The sequence below is a fragment of the Trachymyrmex cornetzi genome, unplaced genomic scaffold (genome assembly GCF_001594075.2).
Source record: "Trachymyrmex cornetzi isolate Tcor2-1 unplaced genomic scaffold, Tcor1.1 scaffold24, whole genome shotgun sequence".
NCBI lineage: Eukaryota > Metazoa > Arthropoda > Insecta > Hymenoptera > Formicidae > Trachymyrmex > Trachymyrmex cornetzi.
Window position 1 is genome coordinate 114,445 of NW_017297060.1, and position 18,218 is coordinate 132,662.

Below are 18,218 nucleotides of genomic sequence, written 5' to 3' on the forward strand. Positions count from 1 at the left end.
CCGCCATAGTGCTTCAGGGAATCAAGTCGCGTGCGTGTGATTCCTGGCTCCGTCGCACTCGCCGTCTCTCTCTTTCTTACACTCCATCACTCTGGCCGTCTCGTCTACGCCAACATTCAGCCGTGCCGTCCGCAGCGAGGAGCACGTCAATCTGCGACAATCATCGCTCGACTATTCGCAGTGTCCGTCGTAGCATCGCGTCTTGGAATCTACGGGAATAAACACCCTCGGTAAGTGGTCGGCGTCGGCGCGCGTGCGAGACTCGCCGGGGGAGAGACGAGTAGCGCGGTGGTAACGGCGTGCCGGTCGCACCGTAACACCGTTAAACGTGCCGATGCAACACCGAATTCTCGCCGGTGAATCCCCGTGATGTGTCGATGACCCCCGGCCCCATAATCCATATGCCGCTCCTCCGAGTCGGCCGCGATATCGCACAGCTTCGATTCCCTCCGCACGTTCACTGCAGTTCACTGATTCCTCCTTTGGTTTCACCCCCGCTTTCGCTCGGCCTGCACACGTATACACGTCCCACCGTTATCTGGGATGCCCCACTGGGATTCCTCAAGGACAAATTTGTCAGTGTCCTCGCAACCGTTTCGCATTTTGTTTTCTGCTAAACAAATTTAATGTGAAATATTAAGTTCTCGTGATTCCTGAAATCATTTCTCCCGAAATCCCTTCCGGATGAATTTCTTATGTTCCTCTTATTTATCATAGCTGGGCGGAAGAGCCGTTTCCCATAAATATGTGTAGATAGGATTTTTTATCAATCTAATGATTCATGTGGATTCTTAAAAAGCTAGTGGTAGGTTCAAAGGGCAAACAACTACCTATGTGTCCGCATTGACACTAATATGAAAATATTGTGAAAGTGAAAGAAATTTTTTTTTTACACTCTACATCACAACTGATGACATTTTATCTTCTATGACGTACTAACACTTAGGTAATTCTCTTACAGATAAAACGATCAAAGATGGATGTTCAGACAGGATTAGTATATGTCGGCATTGTTGTTCTCTCTGCTGCAGCCATCGCCTTCATTTCGATGTTCGGTATCAGAGAGAAATCTTACGAAGAAGCAATCGCCGAACAGAGAAAACTTCCTGATGATCTGTTGTCAAGTACGTCAATTTGTGCGATATTGCCTGTAAAGTTAAATTTTTACTTTGATCTATGATGTAATATAATTATTTGTAATATAATTATTTTGATGATATATAAAATCGTTTGGTACAGAATATAAATTGGAAATGCTTAATATGTGTGTAAATAGAAAATAAGTAAAATTTTGATATAAGATAAGTTAGTGAAATATTAAATGTGTTAAGAAAAATATTCTTGTATGTTACAGTACTCTTTAATAGATTTTTTGTTATTCTGCTTACAGGTAAAAAAGATAAAAATAAAGAAAAGAAGCACAAGAATAAAGCAGGAAAGAAGGTGAAAGAGAAGAAAGAAGAAAAAGATGATAAGGAGGACAAAGATGAAAGATCCGATCATGTGCAATTTGAAGAAACTCCCCAAATATTGCCTCCTGAGCCTCCAGTACAGGTAAAAGTTTACTTTATATTTATTGATTTATTTTTATCATTTATTAAAAAGATTTACAATTATTTTATAAGAATTGGGTAAGATATAGTAATGGATTGTAAACTCTAATTTAATATACAATAAAAGGGTATAGGACTTTTATTACTGGATAGATATGTCTTTATTTATTCAACTGTTAGAGAATTAGAAAGCGAGTAGGAAAACAAGTGCTAATCAAGCACTCCAATAAGTATATTTTCAATGAGTTCTTTCTATCGCAATTGTTTTCAATCTTCAAATATTCACAATATAGAACGATGAGACAAAAGAAGAAAGCGATAGTGCTTAGCAATTTTTTAACATGAAACAGAGAAGCGCGATCATGCTTCTGCACCTATATTCTGTATTCTTTTAACGATGGTGTTGGTATCGTTACATTTATCGTTGCGCAACTTTTTATCGGGTGAAAAAACTGCACAACGATAAATGTAACGATACGTCGTTAAGAGATATACAATACGGATTCTGGTCCTTCAATCGATTAATATTTACATGCTTTTCATACTATCACTTACACAAATACATCATAATCATAATTGCCTGCCTTAAAATAAAAGTATGAGCTGTACATAAAGCTGTCTTTGAAATATTTAAGATTTGAACGTCTTGTTTTCATGCATGAAATACAATAACCTAGATGACACACAATATGGCATCATTACATCTACCCAGCAAAGAAAAAGAGATTTATAAACAGGAAGCGTCTTATTTTTATTCTATTGTCATATAATTCACAAGGCATGAACATAGAATTGTTATAATAATTATTTTTTTTAACAGTTATTTTATGATATATTCTATAATTATTTTTCTGGATACGTAATAAAATAATTTATATTATAGTTATTAATTGTATAAGTGTATACAGTAATTAAATAAATTATAAATAAAGTTTTATATTTTATATCATATTTATATACATTACTTATAAAAATTTCATTTAAAAAAATAATTTTTAGCACTCGTAAATTCTAAGTTCTTTATTAGCATTATATAATAATGGGCATTGCAAATCATCAAATAACTTACAGCGAACACATCCTTGTATTAAACGTATGTTTTCAACGATACACAAATAAATTTTATTTTTCATTCATGATGATTTACCTGACAATGTGAGAAGATTTTACGAAGATTTATATTTTACACTTGACTGCTCTGTATTTTTTCTTTTTAGAGAAAATTGTAATTTGATAGAACTGTCAGTTTTAACGTTTCAGATACTCTGAAGTCGCTTCTTGATTGTGTACTACTTTCATTTGTTAATTTTCTTTAACCACAATTTATAATTTTTGTTTTGTAAAATATTTTTGTAATAAAATTACTATTTTATCTTTTATAGTATTATTCTAAATAAAAATTGGAATTTATTACACCTCAATTTTATATAATGTACAAATGATGTCTTGGTAAGTTATAGAAAGATTAAATCTTTAATTAAGTAATAGGTTATATTAAACTTGTGTGTGTACGAGGAAAAAATTACTGGTTTTTTATAGGTTCCGAATAAGAACATATTATTTGGAAAGAATTGACACTTACATAGGTAGATAGAGATATTAAATAAATATGTCCTTTTTTAAGAATTTTGATTGAAAAGTTGCTACTTGATTATTTCTTGCATTCATGTCCCATTGATAAGTAATTCTGCAAGTTCAAGATTATTTCCTAAAAATAACTTCATCATACATATGCAGCAGTATTTTAATGATACTGCTTCAATCGTAACTACCTTATCACTTAGATTACAGGAGAACCAAACACAAAAAAATGTTACCAAGTGTATAGAATTGGATATTTTTTATAAATCTTTTACTAATTTTAGTCATATACAAAACATAATATTAAAAAAAAGTTTTTTTAGTAAATTTTCAATTCGTTTTAATCTTCATTAAAGAAATACTGTGAAAGAGACAGTATTAACTGCGATATAACAAACTTATAAATTCCAGGTTTATGTGCTCAACAAGAGGACAAAATAAATATAAGGTGAAAAGTGGTTTAATGTTAACAAAATAACTTATTAAATATTATATTGTTTTATAAAGATTTTAAGATAATTTGACGTTATTTAAATTATATTTTATTATATGAAATATCATGATATATGTATAGTATGATTTATATATGTGCCCATTACTATATAATGTAACATGAATTTTCGAGCATGCTGCTTGATATTTCTTGACACTGCATTCTTGATCAAATATCATGGGAACATCATACATTTGCATTAAACTCTTAGGAGAGTAACAAAGGCAATAAGAAGAAAGGAAAACTTGAAAAGATAAAACCCATCCTCGTAAATAAAGATGAGCCATCAGTCATTGTGACTGAATTAAATCCCTCGCAACCTCCCTTGGCAGAGGCTAACCATTTTGATGTTATTCATCCAAAGGATGACCTTGAACTTGTACGGAGTCAAAGTGTGAGTGATTGCCATTTGCCGAATGTTATACACTACTTGCATAGATATTTTTTGCACAATCTTTCTATTTTTTTATATTAAATTTGAATATAATATTAAGCAAAGTAGTTTTTTTTTTTTTTTTTGAAATGTTGATTGAAATTTTTTTTAAGATTGTTACCATATCTGCCATTATGCTGCAAACAAAATAAATTTCTTTCACTGCTTAATTTCTTTTATTTCTATTAATTGGGAAAATTACATGTGCATGAAAAAATACACATATTTATTATTAAACATTCATTCAATGTATTCTCTACTGACAGTAATCATTAATTTATGAAATATTAACAAGTACGCAAGTAAAGATTAAAATATTGAGGTAACACACACACACACACACACACACACACACACACACACACACACACACACACACACACACACACACACACACGATCTTTACACTGTCATAGATTTTAATTAATATGGATACTAATATTTTATGTGAATTCTATCTTTTTTATTTAATTATTTTACTTGATTTTAACATAATATTATAATAACATTTCTATTATAATATTATATAATATGTCTGTCATATACTTGTATATATGTGTATACACATATATACATATATGTGTACATATATGTGTATATATAATAGAGAGAGAATCTTCAGCAGATTACCCAAACTGAGACAGTGGAGAAAGTCAACAAGTCACCAAAGGATACTCCAACTAAATCAAAGAAAAACAACAAAGATGCTGTAAAGAAGAAAGATGAAAATAAGGATGAGAAACAGGATACTGTTACTTATAATAATACATCTGCTAATAAAGAAGCTATGAAAGAAGCTTTGAGGGATGTAAAGGAGCAGAAGGAAATGCCAATTAAGGAAGTAAAGGAAGTTGTCAAGGAGGTAATCCAACAGTTACCAAACAAGGAACCCAAAAAGACGAAAAAAAAGAATGATATTTTATCTCAAATGGGTAAGTCATTGTTTGCATAAAGATAAATTTACTTATTCATGCGTGCACGTGATCCAATTCAATAATAAATGACAAGAACATGAATCTAGTGTTTTAAGATGAATCAAATCTGTATGTGTTCCTTACTCTTTAGAGAGCAAATCAATATTTCTAACCTGTCATGATAGTCTATAGCCTGCAATTTAATTGATTGGAAATACGACCTCATTTCTTTCTGTACTGTAACTTGCACTTGTTCTTTTTACAACTTAGAGATTTAGTAGAGATATTTAATACACGTTATATATATTTTATTTTTTTTGATATACCATAAATATATTATGTTAGTGTTTAAATAAATTGATAAACTTAGTACAGTTATATGATTGTAATTACCGCATACACAAGAAAATTGTATTGGACGATAATATAAAATGTTTATAATAATATACTTTTTTTTCTAAAAATAAATTATTTTATAATATAAATTTAAGCTTCTAATAAAATCTGTAAATTATGTAAAATATATGACTAAAGCAAAGTCAAGCAAATTCCTTTGAAGTGCTTTGGAATGTGGTTGAGGTAGGATCACTTCCCCCTCTACACACATACAAAGGTCAATGTCCACGCTTATACCGGTAGCCCTGCAATATGAGCAGTAATTTCAAATATTTATTGTGTTTCTGAAACAATTGTAATAATCTTTACAGATTATTTTAATTAAACCAAATATACAAATTATATTAAAAAGTGTATATACATGTTTTTATATTAATTAATGTTTCAATAAATTATCGAATATATATAGGATTTTCACCGCAAAGAGAGTATATACAAATTTATTATAAAAATTTCAATATTTAATTTTAATACTTGATATTTTTAACATAAAACTTTTTAGATGGAGATGCTGTTAATGTTGAACTATTGATGCTATGTATTCAGAAGGCAGAACTTAGTCGATCTGAAATACAGATCCTCACGAATCACCTCTTGAATAAACAGCAAGACAATCCATTAGAACATTCTGAGTGGACAGAAGGTCGTGCCGACCCCGTTATTAAATTGAAAAAACAATTGGCGGAAAAAGAGAAAGCACTGACTGATGAACACGAAGCGAGCGTGGCCTTCCAAAATAAGCTGAAGGAATTACGAGGTGAATTTAATACGGAGAGATCTAGACTATTAGCAACTACTAGACAACTCGAGGAATCTTTGAACGCGAAAATCACAGAAACTCAGACATTGCATACCCGAATGCAACATATTTTGGAAAGTCATGTTGCAGAGAAGCAAGGTTTTGCTAGACAGATCGAACAATTGCAGACTAAAGTGAACGAGGATGCCACAATAATTCACAAGTTACAAGAAGATCAGGGACAAACTCAGGGCCACTTGCAGCAGGAGTTAATGGCGCAGCGAAAGCAAATGGAAGTGCAGTTCGCTCAGATGCGCGAAACTGAGAATACATTGAAATCGCAATTGGCTCAGAAACACGTAGAGATGCAAGATTTGCAAAATGAACTGCAAGCGACTTGCGAGAGCAGCTCTGGAGAGATAGAGATGTTACGTCAGCAATTAGGACTAATGCAAGGTCAGTTGATGCATTCGGAAGGACAATTACAACACTTCAAAGAAACAAACGATCGACTACAAGATATTGCTAGGCAACTTGAGGTAAGAATCGTAATTCCTTGTTGGTACTCTTAAATAAGTTTAGTCATTTTCCATCAATATATTAAGTTTTCTTGGTAATTTTTAGGAATCTCATCGTGCGCACGCCGACTTAGATCATAGATTGAAAAGCGCACATCGGCATGAACAAGAATTGCAGAAGCAAGTAAATTCACTGCAGACGGAATTAAATCATGCGAAAAATGAAGCCAATGAAACGTCTACCTTAAAGGTAGAACTTAGCAAGACTCAAACAGAATTAATAAAATTAAAATCTGAGCTGTCAGCTACGATGAATGAAGCTAAATCAGAAGCAGCTGAAATTATAGCCTTGAAAAATGCATTGAGTAATAAGGAGGACGAACTAAAGAGATCACAGGACAAATTTTATGCTGTACAAAATGATTTGCAACAATCTGGCATGCAAGTTACACGTATGGAATCCGAATTGAATTCTGTACAAAAGAAATTGGATATGCTAAAGATTGATTTTGAAAGAACGGAAGGTAGTTTAAATGAAGCGAAGAATGACGCAAATAAGTATCAAAACGAAGTATATACACTCCAGGAAGAATTGGCAAATTCACGTAAGGAATTGAGTATGGTTCATACTCAACTTAGGGAATCCAGTGAAACGGCGAATGAATTAAAAGCTTTGCAAACCGAATTAAATAGACTGCAGAGCAATGAGAAAAAAATAGGAGACGAACAGTTTCGAATTATGAAACTACAAGAAGAAAACGATAGACTGCGCACTGAGGTATTATTTAGTTTTTAGTCTTTTTCTAATAATTGTATATTGTATCAAAAATTATTAATATTAGTGTATGAGATATTAAATATGAAACAAAGATTTTAAAACAATATGTCTCATATATACAGCTTGCGAGTGCTATAGAAAAACAAAGAGAGCTTCAACAGCAGCAAGAGGATAATAAAATCCATATGGACGTAGTATTAGCCACTACTACTGAATCTCAACATGCCAATTTGTATGTATATACATATATATAATTATGTAAATATTTTATTTTATATCATGCTTAATTTTTAATCGTATGAATTTAATTGCATCGATAACTTTTCCGTTAGATAATGTTATATTTTACTTAATTAATTCCTATAAAATATTTATTCTCGAAAAATCCAGAGAGGAAAAAGTTCTATTAGAAAAACTAACAACTGAATTAACGCACAAGGAAAAAGAGTTAAATAAGCTGGACGAACGATTACATGTGTTAGAAAGTAATGCGGACAAGGCCCAACATTTCATTAGACAATTAGAAGAAGCTTTGGAGGCCCAAAAATCTAAAAATAATGTAAGTTTTTCGTGTATTAACTTAAAATGCTTTTTATTTTATTTGATGTTATAAACTATATTTGTTATATATATCCGAATTTAATTATTATTTTTCTGCGTAACGTTTATACATTTTTACTACTGCTACTACTATACAAATTTCTCTTGTGTAAATTGATTTTATATTCTATAAAAAATTTATAATTTGATTATAATCTATTACAATAATAGCTTATAAATATATATACATTTTTCTACTTTTCTATTTTTCGGCTTTTCTTTACCACAGGAACTACGCACAAAGAACTGGAAAGTGATGGAAGCTCTTTCTGCTACTGAGTCGCGTGCCAAATCCAGTGATGAGAGGAACGTTAAAGTAAGCGTCTGTACTATAATTCTCAATTAATATTATTAGCTAAATATTTTACTAAAATATGGATTCTCCAAACGAGTTACTGTTTTTATCTCATATTTCTTCATTCACAATCTTTAACTTTCCAGTCGTTCTCTTGTAAAATCAAAGTATACATGGCATGAGAAATGTATACATGAGATTGAACCTAGAACCCGTTAACTTTGCTCCCACATAATATTATTAGCTAAAGAATAAATTTAACGATAAAATAGCATATTGCAATAATTGATATTTAATTATATCGATATATTTTTCTTTAAATTATTTTAATTGCAATTATTGACTATTATAAGTGTATGTATGATCAGGAGGTAACACAGAAAATAAAGGAGGAACAAGAAGAAATAACTAAGGCATTTCTACAAAGGATATTTCCAGAGATTAAGGTGTCCGAGAAGACACATGAACAATGGCTCAAATCTTTTGAAGATAAATTATGTGCTATTATAAATGAATTGAAACAGAAGAACACAGATCAGACAAATCCAGATTTGGAGAAACAGAACAAAAATTTGCAAGGCATGGTTTCACATTACAAACAAATTATCTACGATACGGTAAGTATTTTATTGAATTTGATAATAATACCTTATTAAACATAATCCTTTTATTTAAATCTTTTTTTTTTGTAGGAAGGTATGCTTAATAAACTACAAAGTCATGTAGAATCCGAGGAGACGAGATGGCAGTCACAATTTCGGCAAAAGGAGAATGAAGTGGCGAACCTTAGAGTAGAACTTAATGATATGCAAGCCAAACTAATTTCAAGTGAAGAGGTAAAGATTATAAAAATCTTTTTAGTTTTTTTATTTCTTGAATCGCATAGATTTTCCAAAGATATATATTTTTTAGTTTTATGCTACAATTCTTTTTTCTAGTTTAAACAAAGGGTGAAAGAGTTGGAAGATCGTATAGAACAGAATCGTACGGGAACATTACTTAAAGCCGCGCAGAGAGCCTGTGGAGAATTAGATGGCAACGAGCTTGTTACTTTAGAACAATTACAAGAGGTAGATTTTATCGCTGATATATTAATTTCTTATTAATTATTAATTCCATATTGGAATACGTACGTGATGTATGTGATGAATGCAATGCTGTTAAAATATCAATTTTCTCATTACCTATTTTTTTATTATCATTTCAGGAGAAAACTCGGTTATCGCAAGAATTAGAAGTAGAATGCAATAAGAGGGCGACGTTGGATGCCGAAGTTACAAAATTGCGTTCTCTTGTTGAAACTAGCGAGACGAGCTTAGTATACGAGAAAACCCTTGTCACACAACTTCAACAAGAAGTATCCCAACTCAAGGTATTTTTTTAAGTGTTTTGTAGCGATATACATATATGTAAAATTAAATTAAGTAGAAAAATATAAAATATATTACTCTATTGATTCCAGAATGAAATTTGTGGCGGCTGTAGCAGCTCAGAGCAGTCTATGTTAAACGGTCCACCCACATCGGATTCTCTTCAATCTGAGGTTAGTATCTATTAATAAGAGTTTATTTAACTCTTATTTATATGGTGTGCCTTCTTTATTGGAAGTATTACATAGCTTTGGCTATATATTTATAATAACAAAGGTTCTGTATTATAAAATTGTTAGGTGTGTATATATATATATATATATATATATATATATTGCACAATGCTGCAAAATACTTATATACTTCACTAATCATGAAAGATCTGCCAATATAATATATTTCACTAATCATGAAAAATCTGCCAATAATTACTAATCAACAAAAAAAAAGATCTGTCTATAATTACTAATCGCTTGATTGTAATTTATTGTTCTTTTGTACATATATTAACTGAATAATCGAGCAAATTACGCATATAGATGTTGTTATAGAATTAATAAAACTCTTGACATAAAAAAGGTAAATTATATCTTAACATACACATTGCTGTATTTCGATTCTTGATATAAAAGTTGAATATCGATCATATAACTTTTTCTAGAACGGAAACGTGAAAAATAAAAATTTTTATATATGTATGTATGCATATATACGCATGTTAAATAAAAAAATTTTACTTTTCACGGTTGCGCCCTAAGAAAAAAGTTATATAATTCACTTTCTGGATATATAAACAAAGCAAAAAAGATATGACAATAACAAACTGTAAGATAATTTTTCACAATTTGTCTTAGATTTTGTACTAATTATAGAACTAAGAAACTTAAATTTATTTTTAATTTGTTTTTGCAATTTATGTATAGAACTCAAATGGAGTTAATTTCTCTAACATCATCTACATATACATAGTATAATTAAAAAATTAATCTTTTATATATTACATGTAGTATATATTACAAAGTAATTTTAAATTTAATAATTGACCTTCAAAAAGTTGTGGAATTGTATTACCTATAATAATTATATATAATATACTATTATATATAATTATTGTGTATAATGTATTATGTATAATTATTATGTATAATGTTTTATTGTATAAATATTATATATAATACATGCGTACAGAATGTTTAACGCAACACTCGTGAGTAGATAGATCGAATTAAACTTGAGAAGAGTGTTCTATAAACAACAATGTGCTTGCTCGTGCATAGTCATTTTTGTTTACAGAGCGCTCTCAAACCTCGTCACGTACCTAGAAACTATAAACATTAGGTTGTTATCGCCAAATCGCGTAGACGTATGTCCATTCGTAAATCTTAATTTAAATTAACTTCTCTTCATTAATTTTTACGAAAATCAAAATGGTACGGGACTTTGTATTCAGTTTAGTTTAATGTATCTACCTACGATCGTTATATCAATAATTGCGTTAATAATCAGACACCCTGTACAGTTATTAAAAACAATCAGAGATTACTTTATCAATAATTATTGAAAATCTTTGAATACAATTGTGCAACCGAATTATAGTGTAGTGCTTAATTGCAAATTTGTTTGAAAGATATCTGTAGAAATATCGTGTTCAAAAATTTAATAAAGTATTGATATAATTGTCTCATCAGATTGAATTATATTCCAAGCTGTAATTTTCACGTTACTTACTGCAGCCATTTAGTAAACACAGTGGTTAATTTGCTGATATTTCTGAGGTATATTTTTTAAAAAAGAATATTATTCTTTTGTTATATATTAATAAAACCATTTCTCTTATTATTTAAAAAGTATTTGAAAATTCAATTATTGCATATTTCAACTATACATTTACTAGCAATTTGATTACTGTGTTTAAAAATTACAAGATTATTAGATAATTTATTGGAACGGCAATTTTGCAAATTTGTATTGAAGCTATTATATTCATTATTATATAATGAACGATCGCAACGCAAATTGCCGTTTCTGTAACTGATTCCTTTAAGCAGTCGTATAATAATATATCTGGAATACAGCCTCCTCTAGCATCTCAGACTCTGATAGCTGTGTTAGAAAATACTCGGCTCAAGAATACAGAGTTTGCAAACTGTTCTATTACCAAGCCTGTCAATTTGGTTAATCAATCTGAACAAGAAATTGAGAACAACTCCCTTACTACAAAATACTCCTCCAAATCTTGTCATATGACAGATCACAACACACAGGCTAATTGGAACCCAGTGATTGGCCAGCAACATAAAAAGCACAAGAAAAAGAGGAAGGTAAACTTATAAATCTGAGACAAAAAGAAGTGTTACTGGCTCGATTACTGTAATAGGTGCACTTCAGTTAATTATTGAAATGTGAGACACATTTGTCAGGGCTCACAATATTACAAAGAATAATACAACATTTCTTTATAGCTTATGACGTCTTTTACAATATTTTTAAAGATAGTACATATAATGTCTTAATAAACGAATTTTAGCATTAAAGATCTACTATAATTCTGAAGTACATATTTTGTATTTTATCTAACTTATAAACTAAATGAATATTAATTAACATGAAATAAAAAAAACGCTTATATATCTATTTTTTATACAATACGGTTAAATAAGACAGGAATACTTTGATAGGATTGTAAAGAAATTAACTGAGTACAGCGAACAACGAAATATTAAAATTTTAAAAATCATTTTTTACCGTAACTTTTTTTATGTGAAATGCATATACCTACTTTTTAATTTCGTCATATTCTTTGTGATAAAACTGAGTCCATCGTTATTATTTCTTTGCTATTATTAAAGTAATATTATTTTTAGTAGCTTGTATCTTGAGGCAATACTTTATGGTGTAGATTGATTATGTATACTCCAATATTATTTATTATAGTGGCTGTCAGTAAGGAAGTAAAACGCGTCTACACATTTAAATGGCATGTGATATAGTAATCATAAAATTAGATAAAAATTGGTCTTGTAAAAACTTTGCACTTCTATAGATCTTTTCATAGATAACATGTCATAGAATAATACGCGTTGTAAATTTACTTTTATATCTATATTTGCCGCACAATATTTATTGAGATTCATAATTACATGAACATACTAATCATACATTAGTATTTTGTCCAAATGTACGAGAATTAAATTTCTCATTTTACATAAAATATTATTCTTTTATCATTCCTGAAACTAGATAATACTTTACTTTTACAATCAATTAGGTACAATCGTTATAAATATGACGTTCCATAAAAATAACTAAATACAAAATGTATTAATGTTACACACATTTGCAGCATTTTTCCACATCAGACATGTATCAAAAACTTTTAGCATCCTAAAATTTATAAGACTATGCACATTGGCAGAAGTATTTAGTTTGCTACAACCTCTTTACACTTTAAGCGACGAAAATATAATTTCTAATTGTAATATAATAATGCTAAGTTTGTGTAAATCGAATAGGCTTAAGCTAGTTAATTGATTTGGTTGATCAATGGGCCATCTTATCTTTTTTGAATCTTTGGTAGTCAAGCTAAATTGTAAATCTTGTTAATATCAGTAATCTTTGTCCTAGTGTTTGTTTATTATAAAGTTTTGACGTATGTAATGTTATCAATGCTAAAAATAACCACAACAGATTACCGCAGTTGTACGATTAATAAGAAAAAAATTGCTTAGTTTGAATGCTTGCTCTGTAATCAATAACGATTTAACTTTTGATTATTCCGACAGTCCACTAAGAAAACCATGGCAAAACGGCGCAGATTCGCAGGTATGCAAATCTAAAGATGAGATTCTGAAATGTTTCTTCCTAGCCTTTCGGAAAATTCTAATAGTAGAACTACCGCTAGCAATTCATGTGTCAAGTCTTATCATGTATAATTTATTTTACCGATAATTAGTTTCTCATCACACACATTCTGTTGTGGCATTAAACTTTTACATTCGTATTTATAAATGCACTATTTTCAATTTTTGTATTTGCATATTATTTTTTCTTTTACCTCATAAAATGTAGTGAAAATATTTCCGATAATTTGAAACATAAATCATTATCGTTATCCATATTGATGTATTATTAATTATTAGTAAAGATTACATTTATTAAAAGTTAGATATTTTAAATACTGTTATTAGTGACAAAAATTAAAATGTCATTCAGAATTGTATGAATTTAAATTTTTCATACCAGTAAATATAAGAAGTGACAAATATGCAATCAATTATCACGATTTTATAAATAATAAATATTATAAAAATTACGTAAATAAAATAGAAATATATATAAAAAAAATATATTACTTATTTAAGATAAGAAAAGACATGCTAGAACAAATCTACATAATACATATTGTAAGACTTTATTTATTATGTCACATCGTAAATGTAGGCCATATTAATAGTACTGTTAGTTTATGTTTATTATTTGGAACATATACTTAGAGCAAATCTTTTTCGATGTTTGATGTTGGTGTGAAAAGTGTTAGACACACACACATCATGTGTTTTATATATTATAAGATAAAACTTAAATATAATTACTATCTTATAATTATAATTAATCAATTAATTTTTATATTTGAATTTATCCTATTTATGATACAATTATATCATAATGATATAATACAATTATAATATAATCTTGTAAATATGAGTGTTTAAGACTATTTAAAATGTCGCGTGAATTTTAAGGAATTCACACGATATTTTACATTTCCTATATAGTATTATTAGCTGTTTGTAAAATTTTATAATATTCACGTATATTATATTTAGATATGTTCCAAAAACATGCACAGTAGCTATTGTTGGCTTTATATTTTATTTTGTGACTATATATTATTACGAATATTTTGCATCTTACGTATCTTGGCACAATATGGCTAGAAAAATAATTTCTATTCCCATCTTTAATTCCTGCCGATGACACGAAACTGCCTGTTAAATCTATTGTAGGTGTATAATGTATATATTAATTTCTGAATAAAATAAATAGTTAATACGTTACTTTTTTGTGCAAAAGAGTATAAAAATTATAACGCTGTTAAATTAGAAATATAATTATACGCGAATGTACATGGAAATATTCAGAAATATATATAGATATATATATATATGTATATATAGGGTATTTTTAAATTCGCGCCCGTGAAGTACAATTAAGACATGATACTTTATGCTAAAACAAACAACTTTTTTCTTTAACGAAATTGCGTCCAATAAATAATTTTTGCGCTTATTTGTTGACTTCAATCTGCTCTCCTGTAAAAACTTATCGGACGCAATTTTGCTAAAGGAAAAGGTTGTTTTTTGTGCTAAAACGAACAACTTTTCCCTGTAGTAAAATTACATTCGATAAATAATTTTTGCGTTTACTCGCACAACTTCAACCTGCTCTCCTGCGAAAATTACTTGTCAGACGCAATTTTACAAAAGGAAAAAATTGTTTCTTTTAGCGTAAAGTATGACGTCTTGTACTTCGCGGGCGCGAATTTGAAAACATCCTGTATATATACACAAGGAAATTTTTGTCAGCACAAACACTAGGGTAAAGGGTACATTGCGCGAGAAAAATGATGTTTGTTAAACCGATTAATCCCAATAACAATTATTTTTCATAATATCTGATATGATTTTATTGCTTTCATACATCATCCATTATTTTTCTTTTTTTAAATAAATTTTATATGTTAAGTATTGAATATAGTGGTGTGACATCATCAAAGACTACTATAAATGTTTGCCTTTTTTAGTGTTTTATACATGTATGTTTCATGTGTTGTTTTCTAATTGAAATATTTTTCGTCGCTTAATTGTAACATACCTCTAAAATAAAAAGTAATCAGAATCTGGAATGTTACTAACAATAACGCTACAATAATGTTGAATATGTATATGTTAATCTAAAATTAATCAGATTTAATTGATGTAGATAATATAGAAGCTATTGTATTTTAATATTTTTTAATTTAATTTTTTGCTTTTATTTGTTACCTGTTATGTGTGCTATTAAGTAGTATCTATATGTTGTAAACTGCTTCTTAGCATGAAATAATTGGACTTTTTCATTTACTTATTGCACTACTAATATATCTTTCATAATTGCTTTCTAATGTAAGATAAAATGAAATTTTTTTATTATTTATCTACTTACAATGTATTATTATTGTTATTGCTTTTTAATTTAAGATAATGGATTTTGGATGTATAGCTTTATGCAATTAATTGCAGCATGATTAGAAAGCATGTATTTTTGTTTAATTGTATATTAGATTTTGAAGAATGAAAGACAATGCAGAAAATATTTTTTTATTAATAAGAAATATTTAGTAGAGATGTAACGTATTTCTTATTAATAATTCACATTATTATGCGCTATCTTTCACAGATTTAAAATTGTTCTTCCTGATTGCTTTATTGGATAAATATTGAAATTTTGGAAAATTTAATATGTATTATTTTGTTATTTATTATTTATATAATATTTGTTTTTATTTATTATTACCTGTAATAGTTATCTATCGTATTCGCAAGGGAAGAATAAATACGTAGGATGTAGGTATACATATATATATATATACATATATATATATGTTATGTTGTATATATTTTAGTATATATTGTCAATTTAGTATGTTACGAAGGATTGGCAATGTACTTTATTCATTCTATTAATGTAATCTTTCAGGGTGGTTCAGGAAAAAAATAACTTCGAAAAATAAACTACGCTAGTGCAGTGCGAGTACTGGTGGTTAAAAAGATGGGATGCGCAAATGCTAAAAGCGAATGCAGCATTGCTATATAGGTATAAATGGCATACTTTGCTACTCAGAAGACTAATATAAAATGAAAATACTACGGATAATGTTTATTGTAAAAAAATATCATATTTTATTATGTGGAGAAAATATAAATAATTAAACTCGTAGCGATTAAATGGGAAAACTTGAAATACTTGAGTATGTGATGGTTATATAATTTATAATTATAAATAGCTATACACGATGTAAAGGTTATCAAAATTGTGCATTATGGATCATCGATATTGTTTATAGAATCTATGAGCTATAACAATTGTAAATTTTAATTATGTTATGAGACGTATAGGAACATGACACTTGAAGAATATGTTCTTGCGACGCAAAAAATTGTACAATTAATTAATTAATGGATTCCATGACTTCATGATTCATTGTGTATAACGATATTGATTCTGATATTATTTCTGAGTCATACTGTTATTAGTGTTTAACATCTTTTCTTTTTTTATCATTAGACGCATGGACCAGAAATTATATATATAAATATATACATATATATGCATAATATGATATAAAATATATATGGTATTTTTTGTTATCTCGATAGCGAACACAATACACCAAATTTGTAAAATGCGATCTTCATGTTGTTCCATTGTATACAAATTCAAATTTGTTATTCGTTTTACGTGCAATAAGGAAGTAAGGCGAGAGTTTGAACGAGCCAGTCTTATACATATATACAAATGTTAACTGAAATTAATTGCGCCCAACAATTGTACTGAAAGCAAGTACTGCATACTTGAGACGGATTTTCATATAGTTCACATATAGACTTTTATTATCAGATCTAAGAATATATTTAACAAGTTCAAGTTAACATACAATTTTAGGGGCATTTAAAAAATTAATGCTTGCAATCATTTATATTCGTATTTAATTACGCTTTAAACAGATGTTTATTAATTGGACAAGCGAAAATGTTCCGTATTGTTATTGGAGTATCTCTATACTAGTAGAACTTCGAAGATGATTTTTTTTAAATACTTGCTTGCATGAATATTTAAAAAATACTGTGTTAGACGTTAATAGTACACTTAAAGAGTTCTTTGTTCACTTGTGTAATCGATTGGTTGCATAAAAAAGAATAGTTATTGTACTGAGTTTTGTAAGAGGCATGTATGTTTAGTACACTGCGTACTTATTTACCGTTTTGTATCTAGAAAGCATATTCATAGTTAATAAAAGTTTACTGTTTTACTTGATGCTGAATGTTATGCAATCTTTCATTTCATTTATTTGTTAACATGGTGAAAATACCTTTAAATAAATATCCATTTATTGATACTGATACATATGTACAATATATATAGTTAAAGTATAAAATATGATATACATTTTGATTCACCTATTGGACTAGTTTAAGTAATTAATTCTAAAAGTTGTACTTTTAGATCGAATTTAATAAGACCTTGGAACTAACATTACCATTTTTTACTTATTATGAATTATCTTTTGAATTATCTATCTTAAGTTATCGATAAATTATACATCATTTTAAAAACGATAACGTTTAATGATAGGGTGCTATAGCTATTATTAACAATTTTCACAACATCATATATAGCAGAGCTAGTAAATTTCTGCAATTTTGATCAATTTTATAATTGACTTTTACCGTCTTATTACTTGCATCTTAATAAGCCATCAAAATGATTTTTACAAGACGAAGCGATA

The 18,218-nt window shown here is 28.9% G+C and overlaps 1 protein-coding gene across 7 annotated transcripts; it reads left to right on the forward strand.

Annotated features, from left to right (window-relative positions):
* Positions 1-150: 150 nt before the first annotated feature.
* Positions 151-17,746, forward strand: LOC108761159 (kinectin). 7 transcript variants are annotated; one of them, XM_018507546.1, is made up of 17 exons: positions 151-230; positions 962-1,124; positions 1,391-1,554; positions 3,839-4,021; positions 4,683-4,992; positions 5,873-6,648; positions 6,734-7,405; positions 7,528-7,637; positions 7,796-7,964; positions 8,235-8,321; positions 8,669-8,917; positions 8,993-9,136; positions 9,239-9,370; positions 9,508-9,672; positions 9,763-9,843; positions 11,746-11,991; positions 16,409-17,746. In XM_018507546.1, the coding sequence occupies exons 2-17, from the start codon at positions 977-979 to the stop codon at positions 16,427-16,429; spliced, it is 3,657 nt and encodes a 1,218-aa protein (XP_018363048.1). In that variant the 5' UTR covers positions 151-230; positions 962-976; the 3' UTR covers positions 16,430-17,746. The 7 variants fall into 7 exon arrangements, with proteins under 7 accessions (XP_018363048.1, XP_018363050.1, XP_018363049.1 ...); XM_018507548.1 differs by lacking the exon at positions 11,746-11,991 and adding an exon at positions 13,453-13,492; XM_018507547.1 differs by having other exon boundaries at positions 4,686-4,992.
* The last annotated feature ends 472 nt before the right edge of the window (positions 17,747-18,218 follow it).

Coding starts and splice junctions, on each gene's coding strand:
- LOC108761159 (XM_018507546.1), top strand. CDS start 977: ATGGATGTTCAGACAGGATTAGTATATGTCGGCATTGTTGTTCTCTCT. Junction 4,022..4,682: donor AACTTGTACGGAGTCAAAGT/GTGAGTGATTGC, acceptor GAGAATCTTCAG/CAGATTACCCAAACTGAGAC. Junction 9,371..9,507: donor CTTTAGAACAATTACAAGAG/GTAGATTTTATC, acceptor TTATCATTTCAG/GAGAAAACTCGGTTATCGCA.